At 40.9% G+C, this 27,902-nt stretch overlaps 1 protein-coding gene across 1 annotated transcript in view; it reads left to right on the top strand.

The window, feature by feature from the left end:
* Positions 1 to 13,176: 13,176 nt before the first annotated feature.
* GNAI1 (G protein subunit alpha i1) overlaps positions 13,177 to 27,902 on the top strand; it is a 35,808-nt gene continuing 21,082 nt past the window's right edge. Inside the window, exon 1 of the mRNA XM_075727940.1 lies at positions 13,177 to 13,294. Within this exon, the coding sequence (XP_075584055.1) occupies positions 13,177 to 13,294 (118 nt within the window). The remainder of the gene's footprint in view (positions 13,295 to 27,902) is intronic.

Raw genomic sequence — 27,902 nt, 5'->3', positions numbered from 1 at the left:
TCCTATTAAAAAGCAGAAATGTATGAATAGAGAGATACCCCACTGCCTGCTTCAACCCACTAGAAGCTGTGACATGCCTGTGAATAAACAATATATATATACATATATAAAGAGGAAATTCAAATGAAAAAGTTTGGTGTGAAAAATAACATTTATATTTGGTTAGACTAGGCTGGTGTGGCCAAGCCAGTACTGTAACACCTATTCCTGAGAAAACTGCCATGTTTCTGTGATACCTTTATTGCTCCTCGTCCCTGAAATCTGAGTTGTTTGCTCTCTTATTATGGCCTTAAATGCAGCACAGCAAGCTATGAACGTGCATGACTGTTTTGTAGTGTGCACACTAGTAGAGGGTGTCTGGGTCACATAGGCACTTTCAAACCGTGCTGAGGAGCCAGAGGAGCTGGGCAGCCAGTTCTGCATTTTAGGCAAGGTACTGCAGCACGCCCGACCTTGTAAGCCTTCCTTGAAGCACAGTAATGCAGTGTTTTTCTTGCATGGCCCTGTTAGCTCTGAAATTGCCATGCTCCTGTCCCCTGCACGGTGTGGGCATTCCCTGTGTAAAATCAACGCACTGTCAGCGCTGGTCACAGTCTCCTTCGTCTCTGCAATCTCCACGGTCAAGTCACATATTCACACCACAGGTTCACCCACGAGGCCATAACTGGAAAGCACCACCTCTTCTCTCCCCAGTTCTCATTGTCATATTTACCAGTTACACATCCTGTTTAGGTATCAGATGAGAGACTGAAGAGTCGGGCTACTCTGCACAATAATATAACTACAAAGGTGATTTCTTAACGCCAACACCAGCTTCTCTTTTCTGCCAGTCACCAAGATCTGAAACTTTAGTGAGTAAGAATCAAACTACAGCAGTCAGATCCAGAAAAAGGCTTGGTAAACCTGGTAGATAGACCTTTACTGCATGCTCGTGCCCATGCTTCTCTCTTCCAATGGCTTTTAGGTGATTTTTAATCAGTAACATAAATCAGGCTTTGAACTATAACTGTAAGGCCTAGCAGCCGTTAGGCTAGCAATGAGCTAAAAAGGAGTTCAAAGGAACGTGAAAGTTGCCAGGTATCTCCACCAGGTTTCATAATGAATTAAAAGGCTCCTTTTATTCAAATTACAGAATTCTGTATCGCAGCCGTCTGTGGCAAGTCACAAGCTTTAGTCTAACTAAGGGACAATCAACAATCATGCTGTTTTGAGAATCGGCTTCACTCATGGGATCTTTCGCAAGCTCACGCTGAGGCAATTCGTAATCTCTAATTAGAAGAGAATTGCTACGGCTCATTCCTAAATTAATTTATCATAGGTATAGTGACATTAAGGAAGTGTAAAAATGGATTATCTAGTTTGATTTTCTATCTGTCACTGACCCGTAAATGACGTACGTGCCGTTTGAGAGAGAAAGTCTCAACGCCCCCTCCGTGCCTCGCCTGGCATGGGGGGACTGCTCTGAGCCCATGCCCTCCTCTGGGTGGACCTCCGACGCGCCGTGCCTCCTGACGAGACCGCCCGGGCCGCTGCGAGACACAGCGCAGCCAGCTCCTGCTCTTGCTCCTCATGTTCTCATCCTTTCCAACAGAGAATTCTACCTGGGCATTTTTATGACGGTTTATACATTGACTGTAGATTGTCAACTCCCTTTGTTTGGTGTGTCCACACTAGCTCTTTAAGTAGCGTTTCAATATTGGTCTCATTATAACTTCAAGAAGAGGTAAAATTGCCTCTTCATACACTTATTCTTTGCTTAGCTATATAAACATCTTTTCCCCCCACCCCCAGGGTCCAGCATTACAATCGTTCTAGGTCACTCTGTATAAATGCCTCAGCCTCATCATTATTTAATGTTTTGTTGGCCTGTGTGTCATATGCAAGTCTTATCAGATATGGTATGATAATTAATTCAAAGTTATCAAGCACAGTATTGAACAGAACAGAACACAAGAGAGTCCTGTTTTCTGCAGAACCCTTCCACAAATCCCATCCATTGGTGAAAATCTGGACATAATATTCACATAAATGTCACAAATGACAAAAATACATATCTATATAAAGATACAAAATTTTATATATAATTTAAAAATCTGCCAGCTCACTTCTCTTAAATCCCTCTAAGGTCTGAATCACAGATAAAGCATATTGCTGCATTTTCAGTCTGAATGTCATGGAATGCTTACGCAAAAACCATACAGTTTTTGATCAAAAAATTGAAAAGGTTTATTTTTGGAAAGTAAAATTCAGTAAAATGTTGATTGGAATTGATTTTATTCCTACCTTTTAATTCATAAGGAAGTGAACTGTGTATCTGTTTTCTGTTACTTTGGCTCAGACTGACCAGTCTACTGTAGCAGGGCATATCTCGGCAGCACTATTTCAATGTTAATAACCTATTTTTTTTTTTTTATAATATTTCTGTACGTATCATCTCATTACTACTTTTTAATAGATAATACAATAACATCAGACCTGGTTTCGTAGGAACAGAAACTTGTAGAAACTTACTGTTTATACATTAATTGAACATACTTCAGAATATCTCTGGAAATGAAAAAGCACAATACAGCCGAAACTCATGCCAACTTTGCCTAGCAAGAACGAGGGTTGTGATGGGACTTACTCTTACTTTGCTCCAATATAGAATCATAGAATCATAGAATCATCTAGGTTGGAAAAGACCTTTAAGATCATCCAGTCCAACCATTAACCTACACTACCAAGCCCACTCTAGACTAATCAAGGGTAGACTAGACTAAACCATATCCCGAAGTGCCACATCTACCCGTTTTTTAAACGCCTCCAGGGATGGTGACTCCACCACCTCTCTGGGCAGCCTGTTCCAATGCCTGACCACCCTTTCCGTAAAGAAATTTTTCCTAATTTCCAGTCTAAACCTCCCCTGGCGCAGCTTAAGCCCATTTCCTCTTGTCCTATCGCTAGCTACTTGGGAGAAGAGACCAACACCCACCCCACTACAACCTCCTTTCAGGGAGTTGTAGACAGCGATAAGGTCTCCCCTCAGCCTCCTCTTCTCCAGGCTAAACAACCCCAGTTCCCTCAGCCGCTCCTCATAAGACTTGTTCTCCAGACCCTTCACCAGCTTCGTTGTCCTTCTCTGAACACGCTCCAGCACCTCAAGGTCTTTCTTGTATTGAGGGGCCCAAAACTGGACACAGTATTCCAGGTGCCGCCTCACCAGCGCCGAGTACAGGGGCACAATCACCTCCCTGCTCCTGCTGGCCACAGCATTCCTGATACAAGCCAGGATGCTGTTGGCCTTCTTGGCCACCTGGGCACACTGCTGGCTCATGTTCAGCCGGCTATCTACTAACACCCCCAGGTCCTTTTCGGCCAGGCAGCTTTCCAGCCACAAAGGAAAGGAAAGATAGACCAATGCAAAGGAAAGATAGACCAGTGGGAGAGAAGGCTTATTTAAGATGAAGGAAACCTACCAAATGGGTCAGTTTAGAACTTATGAGAATGTTATAAGGTTTTTGGGGTTTTTTTTTGTTTGTGGTTTGGTTTTTTGGCTGGTTTGTTTTGTTTTGTTTTTGTAAAAATGCAGTTTGTGGATTCCAAACTGGTTTGCTCACTACCTATCCGGTTTCGGTCTAAGACACAGTTCTGGGGAAAACTGCCCATTGCTTGCAGGTCTGCTCTGAAACCAGAGCCTCGGGCTGCAGCCCAGCCCACCCACGGGAGACAGGGACTGGGTGAGCCTCACGAAGTGGAAACTTGGCAACTGCAGCTATTCATTGACACAACAATTCTGATCCACCAGCAAAGGAGCTGCTAAGAACTGTAACGGTTTCCAGCTGACAAGTCTCAGGGAGCAGGGAGCCCTGCAAGCCTGTGGGTTTCCTGGCGACAGGCAGCCCTGGGAGCCCACCTGCCCACCAAGAGCCGGCCCACAGCCAACCTGCCGGCCACAGCCCTGGCAAGCGTCTCAGCTCTTGAGTCACACCAGAACGCGCGCTACCATGACGGCATCGAAACCACCGCCACTTCTTCCTTTTTTCCAAGGCTTTCCATCCTGCAGATGACCCATCCTGAGTGCCAGCACCGTACCTGCTCGCACCTCCACTCACGATCGGCTCCCGGTTACCGCACCTGCACGTAGCTGCAGCTGGAGCTCGCTGCGTCTCCGGGCTTCACAGCTCGCCTCTGACTTCTCTGTAACACTTTGCTTTCTTTAGCGTGCCCTAGATCTTTTTCTGATCGTAATTCTTGTTTGCAACTTGGTCCTACTAGTTTAGGGGATAGTTTGACTTCTGACTCCTTTGTCTCTAATTCCATTTCCAGCTTTTTCAGCCAGCGAAGTACTTTGCGAACCACTTTGCACTGCTGACCTGGATTGCCTGACCTTGGACTGAGTTTCTGTTAAAGCTCTAATAGGGCAATGGTCACTCTGCACACAGCATTAGCATTCTGTGGTAACAAACAGTACTCGGTCTTTCCTGTTTAAATTCCTGATAGCTCTTTCTCATCCAAAAACATTTCCTGTTTTTGTTCCCTTAGACAGTTTTATCAATACATAGTTTTCTTAATCTGGGTTCCTCAAATTCTTGCAGCAAAGGCTCACAACTCAGTTTTATAGTTCTGCATCAGTTAGGGAAATGTCTGGATCTTCCAAATGCCTCTCATGAGAGAAGCCAAAAACAGCATCTACTTTCTTGGGAATAAAGCCTAAATATACTAGCCAAAATTCAACATAATGGAATAAACTGCGTAGAATTGTCTGCTAGATTATGCAATCAGGTGATCTCGTGACACAGATAAGGAAGAATTATTTTTGCATACTGCAGAGGAGAAGAAATTATTTTGTTCAGCAAGGTTTTTGTTTCTGGATTCTTTTACTGCTTTCTTCAACACTGTGGAATCCAAAGTTACAATCAAGTCTTACGGATATTGATGACAGCGTTCTTCTTTCATTACAGTGGATCTAGGATTCGGTATTAATAATGTTGACAGTATTTAGCTAATATATATATTATTTCTGTTGCTAATGATAACAATTTTAACACAAAATACTACTGAAAATATTTTCTTGTTATTTGACAAATAGATTTTATGCCTGTTTCAACATTGCATTTTTATAAAAAACATTGTTTGTGTTACTTGATGTTATTCTGTTAACACAATTGATTCTACAAACTTTATTCAAGAGAAAAAAAATCTTCTGTCAGAATTCTCCTCTGGTATGTGTGATTTTTTTTTTTTTTTTTTTTTTTGGTGAGATTTAAACAGATCAACAGAATACTCCAAGGCAAAACTTCTTGGCTTTCAAAGAGAAGATTATACTCAAAATGTAATTTATAATACCAGGCACCATTAGACATAATGTATTATTCAGTAAACATCACAATAGTATTCAATTCATGATGAAAATTAAAAATTAATAACTTTGCTACCATTGATTTTCTGAATTCTGCACTGACATTGAGGAAAGTGAACTAGCCTACTTGAAAAAAAGTAGCAGCCCGTTATTACTACAAGCTTTAAGGACATTGAACATGTAAACAAACAATAGAATGAATAACATTACCCAGGCAACTTGGACTAATTTGGTATTTATATAAAAGTGAAGCAAATGCCAAGACAAACAAAGGAGCACTGAAATACAACCAACTACGGGCTGGGTTTGCTTGTTCCTGTTTGGAAGATGAAGGAAGAAGCATTAGAAACAGCTATTTCCTGTAATGAGGCTAATATCTGTTTTGCACTCAGCAATTATTCATTTCATATAAATCAATGAAACACAACCCGTCTTGCCACCACATTAGAGAATATCCTGCATATTTATCTGCTTCTCTGTGATGACAGGAAGTGTTCTGCTTTTTTCAGGCAACTGAAGGAGAAACTTAAATGACAAAATTACTCAGTCCACAGAAACACAAAATTTTGAATGGAGATGGAAATTAACTTAGATGTTATGATTTCAAGGCCTGAACTATGAGTATATCTTCCCTCACAAACCATTCAGGATCAGATTTTAGACAAAAAGTTATAATTACTTTCTTCATTTACCCAGTAAGAACAATGTTTTTGCAACACAGTAAGTTTTGGCGTAATCTAACTACGTAAGATTTGATTTTGAAAGATGCTGAGCACCCTGGCTGTAGATCAGGAATGCACTTAAACACATGTATAACTTGAAGCACTTGAGCAGTTCCAAAAGAGACAGTCTGGCTGTACTGAAGTACAGCAACAGTGAAGTAATAGTAACATTTCCATTGACTTCAGTATAGCCAGGATTTGAACCGTGAACTTTGTTGCTACTAATACACTGCTTAAAACTATTTTTTTTTTTTTTGGTGGAGGTAATATTTTTATTTAGATCCACCGGTGTAGCTAGGACAAGCTTTAGGGCCCACAAGCCCTTCTTCAGAAGCAGCAGATTTCAAAGCTAAGTACAAGCTAAGAGTAAAAGCAAGCATAGATGTAAACATAACTCTGAATTGAATCTGAGACCTTGTATGACTGAGAATGAACAGGAACATTTTGAAGATTCAGCATACGTGTAAACAAAACCACGGCAAAGGCTTTCCTTCAGACCTTCTTGATGTTGCTGCTCAGTCATAATTACTAAAAGGAGATAGGCAGTTCAAGAGAATGCTATAAAGTCACAGTAATAGAATCCCAAGGTCTAGTTTTAGACTTTATGTTATCATGCCTGGGGAAGACAAGGACAAACCCACTTTGATATATATATTTCAAAGTTATTTTACTTGGTATTATAGTACAGTACTCACAGTTATCCAACATTCCAAAATGGAAAGACTACTGCCATAACCCACACATAAATGTTTGCAAAAATAAAAAGGACCACTTATTAAGAAATGCTTTTTCATTTACATGTAACTTTCCCGAATATCTCATTTAGTATAACATCTTACATAGTTGTTTCACTCACTATACTTTTACAGATCTTGAATAAAGATGATTATCTTAAATTCATTTAAAAAGACAGCAACTTACGATGACCTAGCATTGCAAGAGTAAACATTATACTAATGGATATTTTTGCATAAACACTGATGTTTACTTCCTACAATCCAAAATTGAAACAGTCACTACAAAAAAGATTTACTCAAGTTTTACACAAATCGAATGATATCCACCCTATGATTTTTGCTGACGAGTGCACAGGAATATACATATTCACGTATCTAATTTTTAATCACATGCAATAACATTTATAAACACAACATTTAGCGGCTCACAGTACTGTTTCACACTTACTGTGAAAAAATTTACATTCATCCATACCTACAAAGGAACAAAGAATAATATAACTGCCCAGACCACATCACAAAGAGGCACGTATTCCATAATATTACATGTTTACCCGATTTTTTTGTGGTTTATTTTATGTATAATTTGTTTCCTCTATGAGCATTCTAAAGGCATAATGTTCTGAAGTTCTAGAGGATTTTGTGCTGGCCTTTTAGCACTATGGAAACAAATGTGTATCTGTGTGTGTCCCTCTCTCTTTCTCTCTCTCTTATAAATATAATCTTTATTAATAGCATGCCCAGTTTTTCAATGAGTTCTTCTTTTGTTTATTTATACTACAAAGTCCATACCAAGATTAGTTCATTTCCAGCTCAGGGTTAGAACAGACAGTAGATTATGTAGTTTCTTTTGCCATAAGTATTCAGAATCAAATCTAAGAAGATAATCTTTCAAAAACATGCAGACTGCACAAAAAGAAATCCGCCTTGCTGAACATTTGCTCCAGGCTCTATCATATTCTAGCAGAGGACTTACCTAGTGTTTTGAACATTGAAATCATCAACTTACAGACTTGCACAACTTGTTGGAAACCTGATCTTTTGGAAAGGGTAACATAGTATGAATTAAATGTCAAATTCCCCTCTGCCCCATTGCTGAGCGTTCTCCTAGCAAAATACATGCCGTCCACCTTCAAGGACCTCTGGATTGCACTGTATGAATACACAAAGCTGATCCTCCTCCCACATTAGTGTAATTAGCACTGCCTTCATTAAAATTAACAGAATCCTCACTGTGTATTTCAGGGCAGCAGTGAGCACTAGGTTGTGCATTGCAGTCACTGACCTACATGACATACATCTCCTCTCCCTCCCAACAGCACCATCCTCGCGCAATATACACCCTGGAATCTCTCAAGGCACTGACAATAATTGCTTGCATCCATATTAACAAGCAGTATTGGTGTTAGTATGCTACCGAGTTACAGCTTAATCAATCCAGTATTGTTCAGCTACGGCGTTAGGAAATTTTAAAACTGAACTTGTTCCATAGTTCCAAGAAAAATCTCATTTTTAATTAAACATACAAAATCTCTTAACTCAGAAAGGCCCTTCACAGAGGTGTTGCACGTGACATCTGAAGTCCGCCCTGTCGTTAGTGACATTGCTGAACAAGAACATTATCATAGCTAATTAACATCTAAAGTATCCACTATCTATTAATTAATCACACTAATGTGAGAGGAGAATCAGCTCTGTGTATGTACACAGTGTAATCCAGAGGTCCTTGAAGGTGGATTGCATGTATTTTGTCAGAAGACTCAGCAATGGGGCAGAGGAGCATTTGACGTTTAATTCATACCGTGGATTTGTATTTGCCAACTAACTTTGATGTCTCTTTTACCATTTGTTCATCTGTTTAAAATCCAAATAGTGTAATACAGCTTCTTACCATTGGTAATGATTTAGATATGGTGCCACATGGGACCACAGCATCACATGGGAGGCCCCTAGTTAATCTGGAAAAAAATGGGGGTTACGAGAATTGTAAAGAAGTCAGGAAGCTGGCTAAAGGCAAAACTGCGATATACACACTTTAAAAGTGAAGCAGCAGTATGGAGGAAGATACCTTGCAGTCAATCTTGGTAACATTTTGTTTTCTTAGCACAAAAATAAATAAATTAGATAAAATTTTATTTTAGCTTAGGCATTAAGTTATAATTACGCATATAGTTACATGCTTTTTTCAGAAACTATTTTACCTTGGTCTATTCACTTTTCCAAAGACAGAAATTGAAATTCTTTCCTACTATCCTCTATTTCTTTAATAACAATTATATCCAATTTCTCATATGTGATTTTGTGTACTGTGCGTAAAGATGAGAGCAAGTAAGGTGGCTGAATCAGAAGATTTAAATTAAAATCTGAAAAACAGTAAAATAGAAAGCTGAAGGCTGATCATTATTCCCACACAACATTGTATATTCCACACCAAACACAAGAAATTTTATCTATTAAGCTGATGCAATCGCAGCTAAAGATAATCTTACACAAAAGTGAGCCCAAGAGCAGGTGATGGGGACTCAAAAGGAGGTTGTACCAAACAACAGCTATTTGTTGTTAAAGCAAGCAAACCAACAGAATCTCTCTCAAAATAATCTTCTCTCAGGAATGAGGCTGCAAAACACACACACAGCTTCTGAGGAATCTCCCAACTTGTCAGATGAAGGGAAAAGCTGTACAGTTCTACCTATAGGGACGAAATACACTGTCTTACACACCCATACTGCTGTGAAGCAACCCTGATCAGTGCGTTAGAGCAAACACGTTCCTGACATTTTGGAATACAACTGATAGGTGGTATACTGCTCAAACACAGACTACATTTAACGATTTAGTTTCTTTTACTACGCAGTAGACTATTTTAGATTATAAGAAAACACTTTAAGACACCAGAAGTGAACCTCTGTCACCATGTACAGACCTACACTAGCTCCGGACATAGATTCAGGCCTCCACTGCTCTACAGCTTAACATCATGTAAGACATCATTTGTCGTAAAGCACTGCACTGACAAACTTTGTTCTGAATATTGGGAGTTCCTTGGCCACAATAGTTAGCACAATCATTCTTCAGCCTTCCTGAGCACTGTAAAAGGAGTATGCATTATTCCATGATCCTGAGAGCTTCTATTGATGCAAAGTAACTATCAAATATAATAATTTATCTCCTGGGCCATTATTCCGTAAGTAAACTAAACAACAGACATTGATGAACACAGTTGAAAAGATCTTTTATTATTTCAAAGGAGACTGCATAAGGAAATAATATTGGTGAATATTAACCTGTAATGAGTATTTATTCTGCTCCTGTAAAATTAAAAATCAATACAAATTGCCTGCAAATTAAGCACAAGTAAGATACGTGTCAGAGAGAACATATGCAAGCAGATCTTCAGGAGTAGCCCTGATTTTGGTAATGTTGTTCATGTACAAGAAGGTACACCTTATCCACAAGACTGTGATATAAAAAAGGTAGTAAAGTCCCTAAGTATGAAATAAAGTGGTTTTAAGATAAATAGGACTAAAAAGAGAATTAAATCTGTTTATATTTAAGACCAGCTAAATGTGTAAAAAAGCAGATACTATACACTTCTGTTTTCCTACTACAGAGTGATAAATAGAAAAGGAACTTGGGCCTATTTCACCCTTCATACCTATGGGTGTAGTGACAGTGTTAAAAGGGCAAGAAGGGCAGAGACAGAACCACAGCAGACACTCTTAGTCAAAAGTACAAAAATGTGTGCGCTAGACACGATTAAACAAAATCCATGCAAAGTTGGAGTGTCCTGCTTGTAGTATCTCCATCCTTATAACATCTACCTCTCTCATTATCACATATTTCCATCTACCATAATCTCTGCTTACTACTTTATCCCTTAATCTGCACACTTTCACTTGCCAATATCCAAACCACATGCTGTTTATCTCAGAAATAATACTGTGTCCTTTATTTCCAAACCAGAAAACTATCCCAAAGCTTATTAATTTTCCTCGCTCCTCACTGTTCTTTCCTGAGCAGCAGTCTGCATCATTACCTCTGCCACTTTGCCACAGGAGACGCCAGGAACCCTAAAACAAGACTAGGTTCCCATATGTGAGCTGAGCTGTTTTGTAAAAACTCTTATCCCATGGCACCAGTGTGGAAGTCTGCACAAGGGAACACAAAATGGAGTGCATACATGAACCACTCAGGAGGGCAAATGGCTGGTGGCAGCGAAGCGAGTCGCACCTCTCAGCTACCCAGCCATTCTCCATAGTGCCAGCACAACGAAGATGGCCAAATAAAATACCTCAGAGGTCTTATGAAGTGTTAAGAGTTAATGTTGTTCAGGGTTTCTATAAGAAAGGATTTTATACCATACTTTGCTAGGGTTGAGTGCATGCTTACCAAGCAGAAAATGTTATAATTATTTAAGTCACAGTTTAAGTGAGTGTTACCTACTTCATTTTACATCATTACTTATGGTTTATTCAGCGTCAGCATTCAAAGACCCCTGTAAAGAAGAAAACCCAACACATCCAATAAAAACTGAACATTTGATACTTTTCCTTCAAGATTAAGTATTACAGGAAAAATCTTTTAATTTACCAAGTATAGTAACAGCTGAGTCTGACTTAAAGTCTTTGCACTCTAATGGTAAAACATGTCCTGTACTGTAAAATCCTGCTCTTTTCGAGCTCATTCTAAGGGTAGAAATTCTTGAGATCCTATAGAAACAAAAAATCCTAAGGACTCACTGGGGAAGAGGAACCTTAATTTAACAGATTTGCCTTGTAGACCTCAGTGTCTTATGAGATGTTTTGACTGAAATTTTTCCTGAGATTCACGAAGTTTTATCTCATGTCCAGGCTGTTTATCAAACAAATTCTGTGAAATCTACTGTTTCAAACTGACTGTGCTTGCAAGTTGGGGGGTAGTGGTGGATACCAAGTCACGCAGAAGCTCAGCTGATCCTGCTTTAAGCTAGAGGCTGGACCAGATGGTCTCCAGAGGTCCCTTACAACCCGATTTTTTCTCTGATCCTATTAAGGTAATAGGATTTTTCTTCTGCAATCCAAACAGCCCAACATGTGCATGGTGGGGAAAGAGTTGGAGACACTGCACGCAGTTTTCTTAGGGGTTTTATATTCAAGAACAAAACAAGGGAGCAACAAAACAACCCCTCGACAGGACGTGGATATGCAGACAGTCCCACACTTGAGCCCTGAGAAAGTACACCAGGCACACGGAAGAGAAAGTTGACCGAGTATTTTTGAGCCGGGCGGCGGGATTGTTTCGTTTCGCTTTCGTGGGGGAAAAAATACTGCTGCCCGGTGAGTCCCAGGAGGGCAGGACGCTCCGCTGGCGCGCCAGGCCCCCTCCAGGCCCCCCCGTCCAGAGGGGACGATCGCCCTGCAGCCCGCAAGCACCCAGCGCCGCGGCTGGGGGCTGGACCCCGCGGCCCTGTGACGGATCGGGGCAGCGAGGCGGCGGGCGGCGAGCACAGGGCAGGCGGGGCCGCCGGTGGCCGAGGCGGCCCCCAGGACTGAGGAGAACGGCCTCCGCCGCCGGCTCCGGCTCCCGCTCCCGCCGCGCCCCAGGCGACCGCGGCCTCCGGAACCGGCCCTGCGGGCGCTGGCACAGCCCTGCCCGGCGCGCCCGCGCCCCCGCCCCCGCCCCGCGAGGGACGGAACCTCCCGCGCACAACCCTTTAAACTCGAGCCCCCAACGGTTTCCCCCGCGCCGGTGGCGGGCGTCCGCGGCTCGCGCGCGATGGCGTCACACAGACGCAGCCCGAGCCGAGGCCAGCGGCGAGCCGCGCCACCCTGCTCCCCCGCCCGTTTTTACCCTCACGCACGTTTCGGTTCCGCTGCGCCACCCCCACCCCCGCCTCCGCCGCCAACGGCTCCCCGGTGCCGTGCGCACGCGCAGTCGCCCCGCCCCGCCCTGCACGCGCTCGCCACCCTCCCCGCGCCGCCGTGTGGGCGGTGCGCGCGGCTGGGCGCCTCCGGAGGGGCGGGGGCGGGGCGGCAGCGGCAGCGGCAGCCGGAGCCGGAGCCGGAGCCTCTCGGCCGGCGGTGCGGGCGGCCCCCGGTGCCTGGCCTCCGCCAGCAGCCCTCTGCCTTCTCCCGCCCCGCGTGCCCCTGGGGACGGCTTCAGGCAAGGCCCCCGCCCCCTCCCCGTTTTCTTCCTTCCCGCTTGCGTGTGAGGCGAACTCGGCGTGCGGTGCCTACGCCGCCGCTGCGTTTCGGGTGAGGGAGGGGGAGAAGGGGAGAGAGCGGGGAGGCAGGCGCTCCCCCTCCCTCCTCAGCGCCTCTCGGCCGCCCCGGGCGCGAAACCCCGCCGCTCCCTGGCTTCTCTCCCCTCGGCGAAGTAAAGCAGCCCCCTTCCCAAAATGGGCTGCACGCTGAGCGCCGAGGACAAGGCAGCGGTGGAGAGGAGCAAGATGATCGACAGGAACCTGCGGGAGGATGGCGAGAAAGCGGCCAGGGAGGTCAAGCTGCTCCTCTTGGGTAAGGGCTCCCCTGAGGTACGGGTGTCCTGCTGTGGCCCCGGGGCAGCGGGCCGCCTCCCCTCCCGGCCATGGGCTGAGGACCCCTCTGCGGGCGAGGGCCGGGCAGGAGCCCCCCGAGCCAGGTCGCGGCTGCTGTGGCACGGGGGGTGGCTGGGGAGGGGGCCCCGCCTGGGGCACGGGGTCTGGCTGGGGAGGGGGCCCCGCCTGTGGGGCACGGGGTCTGGCTGGGGAGGGGGCCCCGCCTGTGGGGCACCGGGGCTGGCTGGGGAGGGGGCCCCGCCTGTGGGGCACGGGGTCTGGCTGGGGAGGGGGCCCCGCCTGTGGGGCACCGGGGCTGGCCGGGGAGGGGGCCCCGCCTGTGGGGCACGGGATCTGGCTGGGGAGGGGGCCCCGCCTGTGGCACCCGAAGGTGGCTGGGGAGGGGGCCCCGCCTGTGGGGCACCGGGGCTGGCTGGGGAGGGGGCCCCGCCTGTGGCACCCGAAGGTGGCTGAGGGGGGGGGCCCCGCTTCTCGGGCTTGGCGGGCGGTGGGATGCCTGCCTCAGGTAAGATGGCAGAGGGAACGCCGCTCCGCCATAGTGGGGAGTGTGCTCATGGCCCCTCCAAAGTTGTCGGGGTAAGGGGAGGCACAGCAGCCTGTTAACACAGGTGGGCGCCTCGGCTTCTTTTGGGGTTAGAGGCAGGGCTGTTCTGGGGGAAAGGCACAGCGTAGTTTGTCCCAGGGCCCTTGTTCAGAGCGGGCCCTGAGTTCTCTATGAAGGGGATTAACATCTCAAACTTTTGACGGGGATTCGGTGTATCTCTGTTCAGAGGAAGGAAATTTTAGGTTGGAGGATGTTTGCTCTTCATGTTTCTTGCAGACCCGAGCACCTCCTAAACTGTTGCTATAAGAATAAAAGTGCAGAAAGCATTAAAGGAACACAACGCAAAGTGCTGTTTAACTTTCTGTGTTGTTTTACTTTTGTGGAAGTTGCTTATGTTGCTGAAATCTTACATTGGGAAGGACAACCTTGATGGGGGTTCTAAATGTGCAGTATAGTGACTCACATAATACGCTATCGTGTGTTCTTGAGTTTTGCTCACAAGTACTTCAAGCTAGCTTTGTTGTTTAAGTGATATGCTTGTGTGTAAAGATACGTAAAATAAGATTATTTACAAAAATTACTATACAAGAAAAAAGGAAGCGAGGGTTTTAATTAGAAAAATCTTTGTGCAGGACTAAAACTACTGTACAACTTGTGGACAGCTGAATGCTGCAAGATTTGCATTCTGTTAATATTGAAGGGAGCTTTGCAGTATACGCCATATAGCTAAAGCAGACTGGGTCCTTCTAATCTGGAGTTAAAAAGCTGTTGAGTTGCCGCTTTCCTCGTCCTGCCCTTCCCTTCCCAGAGCCACAGTTCCAGGCAAACTTTTGAAATGACTGACCAGTTTCTCACTGCCCTCCACACTGATTTTGGTAGACTGCTAGTCTACAGCACTCTGTTTGCTACAAACATTGTAGGAGACTCCTAAATAACTACTCTGTTACTAAATTCTAAAATAGGTCCAGAAAGGTACAGGAAACTGAAGCACTTCCATGCATAGATGAAGAGATGAAACAAACCTGGCACAGGAAAAACAAATGTCCCAAAATGTGTTTATAGATTTAAAATTTCACTTGTGAGAGAAACAATTAAAGCATTTCTTTTTGGTTTGTTTTCCAGAATTTGTTAGGCTTTTGGTTAGTACTGTGCCTAGTCCCATACACCTTTGGAATCCTCAGACTGCTGCATGGAAAGGTTATCCTGTTTGTGATCAATAGTGGTACTGCAGAAGATGTTACCATCTTTTTCGAAGGTGTCAAAGTAATGCTTTACGTGTCTTCTGGCAAGGCATTTGAAATGATTTTTCAGTATTTTTCCTGTTCTGTGTGGAACTTTTAGTACATGTAGTTTGGTAGTCGTCTTCATTATCTTTCATCATATACTACGGATAAAGTCCACATCTATAGAAAGATGCTCTAAACTTGAGAATGAATGTTGTCACTATTTTCAGTTGTTTAATGTTCTTATACATAAAGTCCTATGTTACGAGCTTTTATTTTTAAATTTTATAAACTCTGTGCTTTTGAGGAAAGTATGTTTCTCTGCTGGAATCTCATGAAATCTTAGGATATGGAACAAATGCTCAAAAACATGTGTGTTCTCATAGTGTTCTGAGCAGTAGCTCAGTTGGTTTAGTATTTCCTCCTCCCCTATGAAAAAGAGGTGTGAAAACTAGCAGGCTAACTTCTTTTAGGACCAGTGTTTGAATCACTATTTAAACAAAAATTACCTAAACATTTACTGAACTCAGAATGAGGTTTTGTATATATAGCCATGGACGCGTTTGTGTATTTCACACATCTTGGAATGAAAGTTTTTCTGTTACTTTTCCTTGCAACTGTGTCAGATGTCTAAAATGTTATGTGAATGCTTTATCTGATGGCAAAACTATTTAAAGTTACTTCCACTAGAGTCACTTTCTTCTCACCGCTCACTTTCGCAATTGCTTGTTCAGCCCATATGTCATAGTTTATCATCTACTCAGTTTTACTCCTACATCTATTTATGGGCTTGTTCTGTTAAAAAGATACTGAAATAAAAGGAAAAGTACAAATTGTGGTCTGCTGCCAGGAAAATACAATGTGTGAGAGGCATCTAAAATACCTTGCTTATGCAGACAAAGAGCATGTAGCTGTATACCTAATGACCCAATAAGGCAGATTTATTCCAGCATCTATAAAAACTATACTTTTGTGTGGTGATTAGAGAATCCTACTGAAGCTTGAGCTAGAATGCCCAACTGAGGGAATAGGTGTTTATAAATCAGTCTATTTCTAGTCTTTAAATTTAATTTATTCCATTATATGCTTTTCTAAAGGTTTTTCTAAAACAGGAAATTGCAGTGATTTAATTGAGAGAGAGATGTGACACTGCTGTAGCATGACTTTGTGAACAATATCACTGATCCATGTTAGATTTGTATTTTGTTGTCCTGTCTCTAGGAAGAGGTGGACATATGTAAGCAGTGCAAAATGCTCTTGGCCTGGATTATCTAACTTCTTTCATCATATCTGTAAATTGGTGCATCATTTTTTACAAATTTGACTGCAGGTCAAACCTTGTAATTCTATGCACTTCAATGTGCTATCCCAACAGTGGGGGAACTTTTTCTGGAAAATTTCTGAGCGCCATCCTCATTATTAGAAGTAAGCTGAATTTGAGCATATAGTTTGTAAGCCAAATGGAAAATGCTTGCTTATATGTGGAATTTGGTGATTTTATTTTTTAAAATCATCAAATAAATGAGCTTCTTTCATTTAAAATTATTTTCAATCAATATGTGACAAAGAAATAATTAAATTTCATGGGAACTCAACAGAAAATGTAAGTGCAGTCTAATATATTGTCCAACACTAAAAATTTAACATAGAAAAGTGCTTTTCTTTAAGCACTTTCATGTTTGTGTCAGGTTGACAGTTCCAAACCTTCCATTTTGTAATTGTTTGTAGTAGTATTTTGTTTTATTAGGTTCTTTTTCTTGTTGTTTCTTATAGGTAAGCTCATATGCTTAGTGTGAGCGACATTTTTGAAAAGCAATGTATATTTCGTCTGGCTTCCAAGTAGAGAAAGCAGTAGACCCAAGTTGTTTATCTTCTGTGGTTCCTCATCTTAACTTTTAGTGTTCAACAAATAAATTCCAGTAATGCTTGCAGAATGAATGTAATTCTACTCATGTTGGGAGATGGTGGTTCTGTGTGACTGATCTGTGTGCTGCATTAATATACATGTGATCCAGATCAGGTGTGGATTTGCAAGTACATTTCTGTTGAATTAGTTAAAGCACATAAGACTGAATTTATGCCAACTGCAGAAGAACAGGCAGTACCTCATTTAGGAGAAAGCCTTCTGGTATGAGGTTAACTCATCAGGTTTTATGAATACATTCAAGCTGGCAGCATGAGTTTATAGGATTAGTGCTTTGTCTTGTGGATTATCGCATTCTTCACCTAATATAGCAAATTCAGTGTTCAGGTTCTTAGTATCTTGAATGAAAAAGGCAATAGATATGTCTATATGGGATCCAGGAGGTCACAGACCATATATTTGACAACTATAATTATATTTCGTCTTTCTGGATAATCACATTTGCAGATTTAAGTTCAATGGATACCTTTATATTTATACTTATAGAATCGTTTAGGTTGGAAAAGACCTTCAAGATCATGGAGTCCAACCGTTAACCTAGCACTGCCAAGCCCACCGCTAAACCATATCCCTAAGCACCACACCTACATGTCTTCAAAATACCTTCAGGGATGGTGACACAACCACTTCCCTGGGCAGCCTGTTACAGTGCTTGACAACCCTTTCCATGAAGAAATTTTTCCTAATATCCAATCTAAACCTCCCCTGGCACAGCTTGAGACCATTTCCTCTTGTCCTATCGCTAACTACTTGGGAGAAGAGCCCAACACCCACCTCACTACAACCTCCTTTCAGGGAGTTGTAGAGAGTGATAAGGTCTCCCCTCAGCCTCCTCTTCTCCAGGCTAAACAACCCCAGTTCCCTCAGCCGCTCCTCATAAGGCCTGTGCTCCAGACCCTTCACCAGCTTTGTTGCCCTTCTCGGAACACGCTCCAGCACCTCAATGTCTTTCTTGTATTGGGGGGCCCAAAACTGGACACAGTATTCCAGGTGCCGCCTCACCAGCGCCGAGTACAGGGGCACAATCACCTCCTTGCTCCTGCTGGCCACACTATTCCTGATCCAAGCCAGGATGCTGTTGGCCTTCTTGGCCACCTGGGCACACTGCTGGCTCATGTTCAGCCGGCTGTCAACCAGCACCCCCAGGTCCTTTTTTGCCAGGCAGCTTTCCAGCCACTCTTCCCCAAGCCTGTAGCATTGCATGGGGTTGTTTTGATACAAGTGCAGGACCTGACAACTAGCCTTGTTGAGTATCATACTCATGACCAACAGAGCCACTTTTCCATTCCTGAATAGATCCTTGTGATTCATACTGGAACATTGGCATGTCATCTTCTTAAAGATACCTGGTTTTTAACTTAAGACAGAGTACTGCTCTTGATCTTGTTCATTGCAGTTCTTCTTCCTTAATGCAGTAATTAGAGCAATTCTATTCAGTTGTTCTTCTAAATCTTCACATTTCAGACATCTTTTCTGGCTGCTTTTCTGTTGTTACAGACCAGCATCTTTCTGTCTGCTCAGTCAAGTGACTCCTGCATACTCATCTTTTCAACAGCAGTCCTTGGCAATACCTGCCTTCCTCCAGACCTGACTGCACATTGGACTAAAAATATCTGTATATATGCTCCTTGTACCATTACTTCTCTTGCATTTCCTCCAGAATATTCTCTTTCTCCACACTTGCAGACAAAAAAGGCTTTAGAAGTCTGAACTTACAGGCACTATCAAAAAAGCCTTATTCTCACAAACAAGTATTGCACATTGCAGAGGTGTTGACCTCATCTTTATAAGTTATCCCAGCTTAGTCTAAAATGTTTCTGACAATATTTCCTGTCTCACCTTCAGAGACAACTGTCTATAGATATTTTTGCTTGTTGGTCTTGTCTGTCTGCCCCCCTTGACTTTCTGCCTCTCTGCTCTAGATTTAGCAGGAGTTCTGAACTAGGAGCTCTCTTGAATGGTAATACAGTACAGTTGGACTCTGGCAATCAGGATGTTATTTATATGGACTTTTATGTCTGACTTTGTAGTTAAGGCAATGAAATCCTCAAGTCTTTGTACTAAATTTAACAATAATTTCAAAGAACGAAGTCAAAATTACTAGGTTCCCATAGTGTAATAATCCCACTTGCTTTTGTGAAAGGAGGCTCGTGGATGTACAGAAAACACAGACATTCAGTTACGGTTGTGTTTGTATAATTGCAGTTTAGGTTCCTTTATGCTTGTCCCTTTCTATTTCAATATTGGTGTAATAATTTACAGCATCATAATATTGGTCTTTAATGTGTGTATAGACTTCGCTACGATACAAATCATCCTGAGTCATTTCAGGTCATCTGTTGCATTATTTTAAATCTTCATTTTGGAAGTTTCTTTATAAAATCACTATTTATGATTATAACATGATTTTAATTCTTTAACATTCTTAGGAGAAAATTTACGTCAGTACATGTTGCTTTAGAAAGGGTTAAAGAGAAACTGTACGTCTTGTACTATGTTGTGATACCAGTAATGGCGACTTTGCTATTTTGTCTCTTGATTAAAAAGTGTAGTTATGGATATATAAAAATTACTTCAGCTTTTGCGTCAGGCATTAAGGCTTTTTTTATATTTTAAGAGTTAGAAAATATTTTAAGCTTTAAAAATGATTTTCCTATAAGTTGTGTTTCAAAAAGAATGTCGTGCTGCTGCTTCTTTCCCCCCCCCCCCCCCCCCCCCCTTCCTCCTGAATTAGAGACCAAAAAAGTTCCGGTAAGGTACTTTTTGGTAAGCTGTTCACTCCCAGCATCAGTGGTGCCTCTAGACTACACATAAGTTCTGTAATACACTGACTTAATTAGTTTCTTCCTACTTTTTCTGGCAGCACAGTTTATTGTATCATCATTGTGCTGATATGACAGTTTACTTCAGTCCTATAGATTATATTACTGAAGTGATCATGTATTTAAGCTAACCTTTTGTAAGTTATTTGTAACTCAATTCAGAACTGAAGTTTATAGTGTAGCTCCTTGCATAGTTGTGTTGGCACAACTTGAACTCAGGCTTTGTGCTGTGAGGAGTTAGGCTGTGCTTATTTATGTAATCAATTGTATCACCAAAGTGGATTGTTCTTTTGCTGCCACGTTTTACCCTTTAGTTGTTTTGGTCCTCTGAGAAGGAAGAATTGAGTAGTCGGCACAACCTAAAGTCTGGCTAAATGTTTTGAAACCAAGCCATGAGCCTGGCTTCAGAGGACTTGAAAATCTGAAGTTGGGTTTGCTGCTGACTGAGCTTGATGGATGTCTGCAGTGTTCCCTGTAATATGCTATCTGGCAAACGTCAAGGTAGAAAACTGGAAGTTGAAAAGAGATATTAAGATGTTCTGTTAAGTGTGAAATTCTTCTGCCATGGAAACGCTGAAATAAAGATCTGAACTGACCCGATAATTAGCTATTAAAAGGTTTTTTCCAAGATGTGTGTAGGAGAACCTGTATTGATGAAAACTTGCTATTCTGAGGTTGAGTCTTAGTCATTGTCCAGCTTTACTGAGGTCAGGTGTTCTATTTATTGCCCTTGTTTGCTCAGTGTCCTACTGTTACCTCAGGCTTTGTGTAAATTACTGTTTTGTTATTTTGTAAATGGAACTTAGTTGGCTTCACCTGAGAGATTCTGTATCCAAAAAATATTTAAGTTGGTAAGGTATATAGAGAGCAGTTGGAAAAATCAGAACTTTGAACTTGTGAGAGCAAGAAGTTTTGAGTGCACTATTCAGAAAAATGCAGAGATTATGAAGTAGTTTTTTTCTGAGTGGAAGGGTAATTAAGATATTTAATAGATGATTAAGACAAAATTAAACTCTTTTTGCTGAGACACTTGTGTACTAGGAATGCATGCTTTTGCAATAAAAGATTTGAACTCATCTCTTCTTAATGCTAAACATATTTTGTTTTCCTTGTACATTGAATAGGAGCAGAGAAGACAAAACAAGATTTCTTAATGAGAATCAGGGTGGGGAATGAATGATATGATGTCATAGACTAATTGTCCATGTTTGTGACTGCTCATAACCCTTTCATAGGGTAGCTGCAAGAAGTGTTAGAGTTGGACCTTTGGAAGATGTTGTTTCCCATCATCATGGCTTTGCCCTTGGAATTTGCAAAGCTGTGGAGCCAGCTTCAAAATCTCTGGAATTATCTGTAGCTTGAATATGTAACAGAAGGTAAAGTATCATGCATCTGTTTATGCTGTCCCAGCAAAATGGCCTAAAAATAACCTAGTGTCACAGGTACCCATATGCATTATTCCTTGATTTGAAAGTATATTATCTGTTCAGGTCAAATTTTGACTTTCCATTTCATTTTGGTTTAATTGATGGCTAGCCCCTTCCTTGAAAACCATATTTCTATGTAATTTTTAAAAATTTCTCTTGTTATCATTCTGTCAGGATCTTAAGTGATGGGGTAATTGACACAGAGCATTTACGAACCAAGTCTTTAAATGAGAGATCTGTTGTTAAACATATGATAGGCAAATAAATTGCTTTCCTTTCCTGGCTTTGGTAATTGAAGGGTCATTGAAGCTCTGAATAACACAATTTTTTGTATGTTTAGGTATCAACTTAATAAATCCAGTAGCAGTGTTGACATAGAGATATATGTTTATATGGGCGCTTTGTAGTTATATTTAGAGATGCGTGTAAACTGCAATATTATATGTACCTATATAAATTGATACTGAAATTAGAAAATACTTTTTGTAAAGCTACTTACTTAAAGGAATCAACACCATTTGAATATATAGTGCTTCAGTTTATGAAATAAACTGTACTGCATTACTTTTTCATATACGCTTTTTGGAAATGTAGTGTCGCATTTGAAATGTGTAATATACTTAGCAAAGGTACCTGATTAAATCTTTAGTGAAATATAACAGTATCTAGGCAACCAGAATGGACAGGAAGTCTTTACAATCATTGCTTTAAACAGATTGCTTTTAAAGAAGAAATCAATGTACTGTAATGAAAATGCCTGTTGAAGCTGTGAAGCAGGTTTATAATTCTTAATATCTTCTAGAATTTAATATTGTCTGTTTCTTGAAATGAAAATACTGTAGGAATCAAATGGCTACCTGTACCCCATCTTCCCTTTGCAAAGTTGATAAAATAATTTCTTGCATACAAATATATGTTGATTTTTTACATGGATAAAGCTGTTGTAGTTGTTTGGCTCATAATACAAGTTGTTACCCATCATGATCATAAGGATGTTCTGAATCTGTGGGGTTTTTTAGTAGTTTCCAGTAAAACTGAAAAGGTTCTTGCCTACTTTCTAAATCCATATCGGAATGCTGGAAATACATAGTGCACGTTGCTAATAAGCAGTTGAGCCATTCTAGCAGCTCTGTGTTGCTAAAAAGGAAAGTGTTCTGGCAGCATCTGGCTGAATGGTTTTGCCCTCTCCCTGGCACTTGTAAATACTTAATTCACTTTTGTGCTGGTTTAATAGTCAAATTGGCTGTCCTGTTTGGACCTAGTTTCCTGCTAGAGTGGTCAATTTAACTGGTATTTCATAATGGTCTGGTGAGGACCCAAACAGAAGCATGATGAGGAATAGAGATACATGCCTTATGCAGATGGAGTACTGGAAATGCATGGCAGCAGGTGGAGGGGAACATGGGTGCAGAATAGGATTCTTTCAATTTCTGCATTTCTGTGTCACAGTTTACTGTAGAATCGGATTAGGAATAATGTGAAATTGTGTTCACCTGCGAGGTCCAGCTGATAGACATGTTAAACTATTCAAAACCCACTTAGTTTAAAACCTCATTGCTGGAATGGGAGGTAGGGCCAGTCTTTCTCAAGGTGTGCGCTGATTAGGGCACTTGATTGGAAAACGGAGATAGGAGTTTGGTTTCGTTCCAAGTCCAAGGAGTCTCAGACTTGTGTTTCCTTACGCTATTCTAACTTACAGGTTGTAGGCTTGACTAGGAAGGATCCTCTTCTTTGTAGCACTTTGAAGAATGCAAGATGGTAGTGGACGAGAAGCATAACTGCCAGTCCAGTGTCCAAACAGTAGAGAGGAGAATGGAGGTGTTAGTCTCCAGTTAAAACAGTAAAGTTGTACTAATGTTATAAGCAGAATACAGTGTGAATGTAGTTTTGGAATGCAATTTTAAAACTTGCTATGATGAGCTAAATGTCTTGCAATAACAAAATTGGGAGTAAACAAGACAGTTGGCTTGAGTACTTACAGATTTTATTTAATTAAATGTTATTTTGAATGCTCCTTGATTTCAGAATCTACCAGTGATGTACTGCACAAGGATGGACTGAAAATAAGCTGCTAAGTGTCATTTAAGTGTTGTCTGTGTTCTTGATGCATTAAATATTTCTTGAAGCATTTTGAAAATGGATTTCTCAGCTGTATGCAGATTCAGTTACTGATCCTTAATAAATCCGGTAAACTCTTAGCAAAACCATTATATGCTTTCTAAAGCTCTTAAAGACGTTGACAGGGATTCCTTCTAATACGCTTTAGTGCCTTGGTGTTTGCTAGCAAAGGCTGACATTTAATTCCTAGATAAGAGACTACTTAGGTTATTTTCCCTGTCTGCTGTTCTGGAACGTAGGACCTTTTGGGGTTAGATTAGATGGGGCTTTGACAACGTACTTGTTGGAGGCCTAAAAAGCTGCTGTTTATGTAGGTATCTATCTTACTCCTTGCTTCTGGACTTGTTGGGTGCAACTGTCTGTTTGAATGGGTTGAAATTTTTATATACTTTAAAGCTTTCTCAGTTTAATTTGAGACCGGTTAAATACAAAATTTATTTAAATAACAACAACAAAAAACAGGTTTTTGTTTTAGTACTGTTAACCACAGATAATATTCTGCTTGTATGTAGCTTTGTGTGGAAAATGCACGTGCATGTAATAAAAGAATATGGTTGAGTATACACATGAATTTTCTTTCCTGGTTCAAATGTTTGCTTTTGAAAAAGATTAGTCTGGATAGCTAGATCTTTCATTTAACATTTCAGTCATTGTCACTTTGTAAATCCTTACAATTTTTTGGTGGAGGTGGAGACCTTTTTGTAGTGAATTTAGGTCAACTATCAATATGCTTATTCTCCTTATTTTTGTGGATCTCAGTCCTTGAGCTACAAGATGAAAAACACTGTTAAGTTAGGTGTGGATGAATACTGAGAATTTATGTGAACTAAAGTTTATTGCGCTACTTTTACAATAATGGGCTAACTTTTAGTATAACTGCATTTGCCCGGGTATAAACTTTGATAGTACCCATTGATCTCATTTGCAAATAATATCTTGGTGTTACATGACAAGTAGTAGAGCTTTGACTAAAATCAGTTGAGACTTATATGAGATCTTTTTCCTATTTTGATAGGAAGGCACGCGCTTTGCTATCTGATTTTCATAACTCTTTGTACAGTTACATAGTAATATGAGGTAGCAGGGACAGTTGGATCTGTCACAGTTGTAGATAATACAACAGTAGTGTTGTTCTGAATTGCAAGTGGAGCCTGAGATGAAAATATTCTGTGAATTCCAAGTTCTTTTGTTGTACCTCTCCACCAGAATAACCTGCATAAAGTATGCCTCTGTTGCGTTGGGGAATTTTTTGTAAAGTGTCTTTGATTGTGATTAATGTTAGTCTGCTTAGCAGTAGAAGTTCTCTCCGGTATCTCAGTCACTGAACCTACCATCTTTGCACACCATATTTATAACTCAGTGAACAGTAAAAGGCCATGAAGGGCAACCACACTGTCAAGAAAAATGTCAGGGCACTCTGGATTTCTAGGGGTTTATTAGATACGTATTTGGAGGTCTGGATGAGGCATGCTGTACTCTCTTGGCAGAAATTGACAGTAACTGTCTTGGTAAACATTGTAAGAGCAAAGGAGGTGACTTTCTGTTGGAGCACTCAGCATCTCGTGTAGTGTGGTCATATACAGTATCCACTCAAACTCATGCTAGATGGTCTTTAATCATGTTCTTTCATACCATGATTTCAAATTATGTAGTGGTTGTTTCTGAGCATACTACTATGTATGGAAGAAGATAACCACTTCAATTTTTTCACGTAACAAATTTAAATCTTTTTTTAATTTTGAAGAGAAGATCAGTTACTTGCTATTAGTGAAGTTCCATAAGAAATACTAACAAGCTTCTGGACTTTGAATTTTGAGGAGATTCTCAGGTCTTGTAGAGGATAGTAGTGTGGAGGCTGGCCTTTGATACGTTTAAGTAGTCAACTGATAATCTTACTAAGCTGCTGTCAGCATTGACATGTTAGATAAACCTGGAGCCACAAACGTTTTAGCTGCTGGCGGTGTGGCATATAGTTGTCAGGCAGCAAGCATGATTACTATGTGGTTTTCATCTCTAAATGTGCATCCATTCCCTTATTTAATTTCTGGCACAAGTAAGAGGTTTGTTTCCAAACCTCTGTGTCTCAGCTTGTCACGGTCCTGCTGGGTTTGGCACTTCACACAAAGGAAGCTACGCCTAAATCTTAATTAAGAAAATGTTGCACATTTCAAAGTACAATGGCACCATCCCTCTGTAAGGCAATGATACTGTTTCTTAAGGGATCTCTTGTACATCCTCAACAGATACATCTTTTTAAAGCAGATTCAATTCCAAGGTACCATATTTCCTTTTGAATGTTTCAGAAATATGAGACTTAGGATTGTACTGGTGCTGTCCTTTATAATGAGACAAGGAGTCCATAATATGCTTGTAAGTGATGCACGTAATGATGAAAGGGTTCCTACTATATAGCAGTAACTGTACAGCCAGTAGTTTGAAACAGTTGAGGAATATAAATATAAGAACAGTTTTGAAGAGCTAGATATAATTTGTATTGAAAAGCTGCATGCATTCAAGTGTGTTGTACATAGAATTGCATATAACAAAATTTCTGCTAAGGTGTCTGCTTATCACATGCATCAAATAAAGATTTCATAAAGCCTTTGTCATAAAAAAGATACTAATAGAAAATTTGAAATAACTGGAAACTCAATTCACACTTCTAAAGATGATGATGTCAACAAAAGTTACCTAAAGGTTTGCAAAACGGAATTATGTGCTCTGCTTGTTTCACCATAAGCTTTATTTTTTAGAATTCATTGAGTTCCAGAGGTTATACTGAATATAAACTTTCCCTTTGTTGTTTCAATATCGAACTAATTAATACAGACTTTATCACTTGCTTATGTGTTTACTATAGTAATAGCCTAGGCATCTAAGAAACTGAAAGCAGTTTAGTGGAGGTCTAGACCTGAAGAAACACACAGGTAGCTAATGTGAGTTAATACACAATTACTTCTTGAGATAACATTTTAATGGCTTTCTTAAATGATGTTTTATATATAATATATTGACTATTTTGTTGTGTACTTTTGATTTCAAACGTCTACTAAGAGCAATACTGAAGACCTAGGAAAGAAATAATTAGTTGTAATTAATTCTTGATTTGTTAGGGAACTTACAAAAATGGCAGTGGCTTATAGGTTTAAATGGTGCTTCTTCTGTAGAACTAAGCCAGCATGCAGCTACTGAAAAGCTTGAGAATTATCTCAGATCTTCTATCTGAGTCAGTGTCATAATTTTAGAATCTGTCACTCCTGTGGTTTCAACCAGTGATGTAATCTGGCATTCACACTCTCTTACTACATGGCTAAGTTACTGAAATATTTTCTTCCAGATATTATTCATACAGCTTCTTTCTTAACTCATTCAAAGTTTCCTGGCATGTTCAAATTCCAGTAGCTATGGAAATTCTAAGACTAATGCCACCTTATAAGTAATGAGTACTGTCAACCTTTGGTTGATTATATGAAAACAGTTGCGAAGGGGAAAAGGAACATAAACTGTCAGTGGCAGCAGCCGCCCCAGAATTAGAAGAATACAAGATGGTGGTAGGTAAGAAGCATAACTGCTGGGTGACTTCAAAAAGGGGGAGTGGGGACACAAGATTAAAAAAAAAAAAAAATTTGCAGGGAGATAGAGTGGTGTGGGTGTTAGTGTCAGAGAATGTTTCATTTAGTGGTCAACCTGTCTTAGTGGGTGTGTAGCAAGAAATTTCCACTGTTTGTGGGTTTCTTGTACTGGCATTGATGTATTTTGAATATAGTAACAATGATTAGCAGCTTGAGTTCTAATTTAAGTCTCATGTCTGGTAATGTGTCATGAGGTGATAAATTTGAGGTATTATACTTCCAAGCTATCTGCTTGCTTTGTAGTTTTCTAAGAGATTACTGGCCCCAAAGCAGACACAGTGGAAATCACTGGGCATTTAGCTTGTGCTGTGACCAGTGGCAGCTGAAGAGCCAGCACCATTCATCTTGTGCCTTCTACTGTGAAATACTAACATCTGACAGAAAACTGGATATGAGAGTTGTGGGGAGAGGACTTTACAGTAGGTGAATCCAACAATTCATGAGTCAATGTGTTTTATTTTAAATTTCTCATGTGTCTCTAAGTTAATCTGGTACAAGTCTTCTGTTTCACAGTCTGAAAATATGACAAGCATCCATTGAAAGTTTTATATTAATTACTCTTGCCCATACTTGAACTCTCTTTTAGCAACATAAAGAATATTCTACTTGTTTCTGGGTTCTGTTCCTTTGTCTGACTTAGTTGGTGGTTCAAAGCCAGCCCCGTTCTACTCATCAGTTTTTATCTAACTGTTCTGTTATTCTAGTGGTTCCCCCCCACCCCCAAAACTTAGTCTACAATTTTTTCTGTGGTAGTGTTTTGAGGAGTAGATTTGTGCTATTAGAAATTGTTGTACTTGACAGTTGGTTTCCTCCAAAGAGACATACCATGAACTTGAAGTTTGCATTGCTTTTTATTTTGGTATTTGATTAGTTTCTT

This window comes from Pelecanus crispus, chromosome 1 (assembly GCF_030463565.1).
Source record: "Pelecanus crispus isolate bPelCri1 chromosome 1, bPelCri1.pri, whole genome shotgun sequence".
Taxonomy (NCBI): domain Eukaryota; kingdom Metazoa; phylum Chordata; class Aves; order Pelecaniformes; family Pelecanidae; genus Pelecanus; species Pelecanus crispus.
Note: the sequence above shows the minus strand (reverse complement) of the source record. Positions and strands in the feature narration are given on the sequence as shown.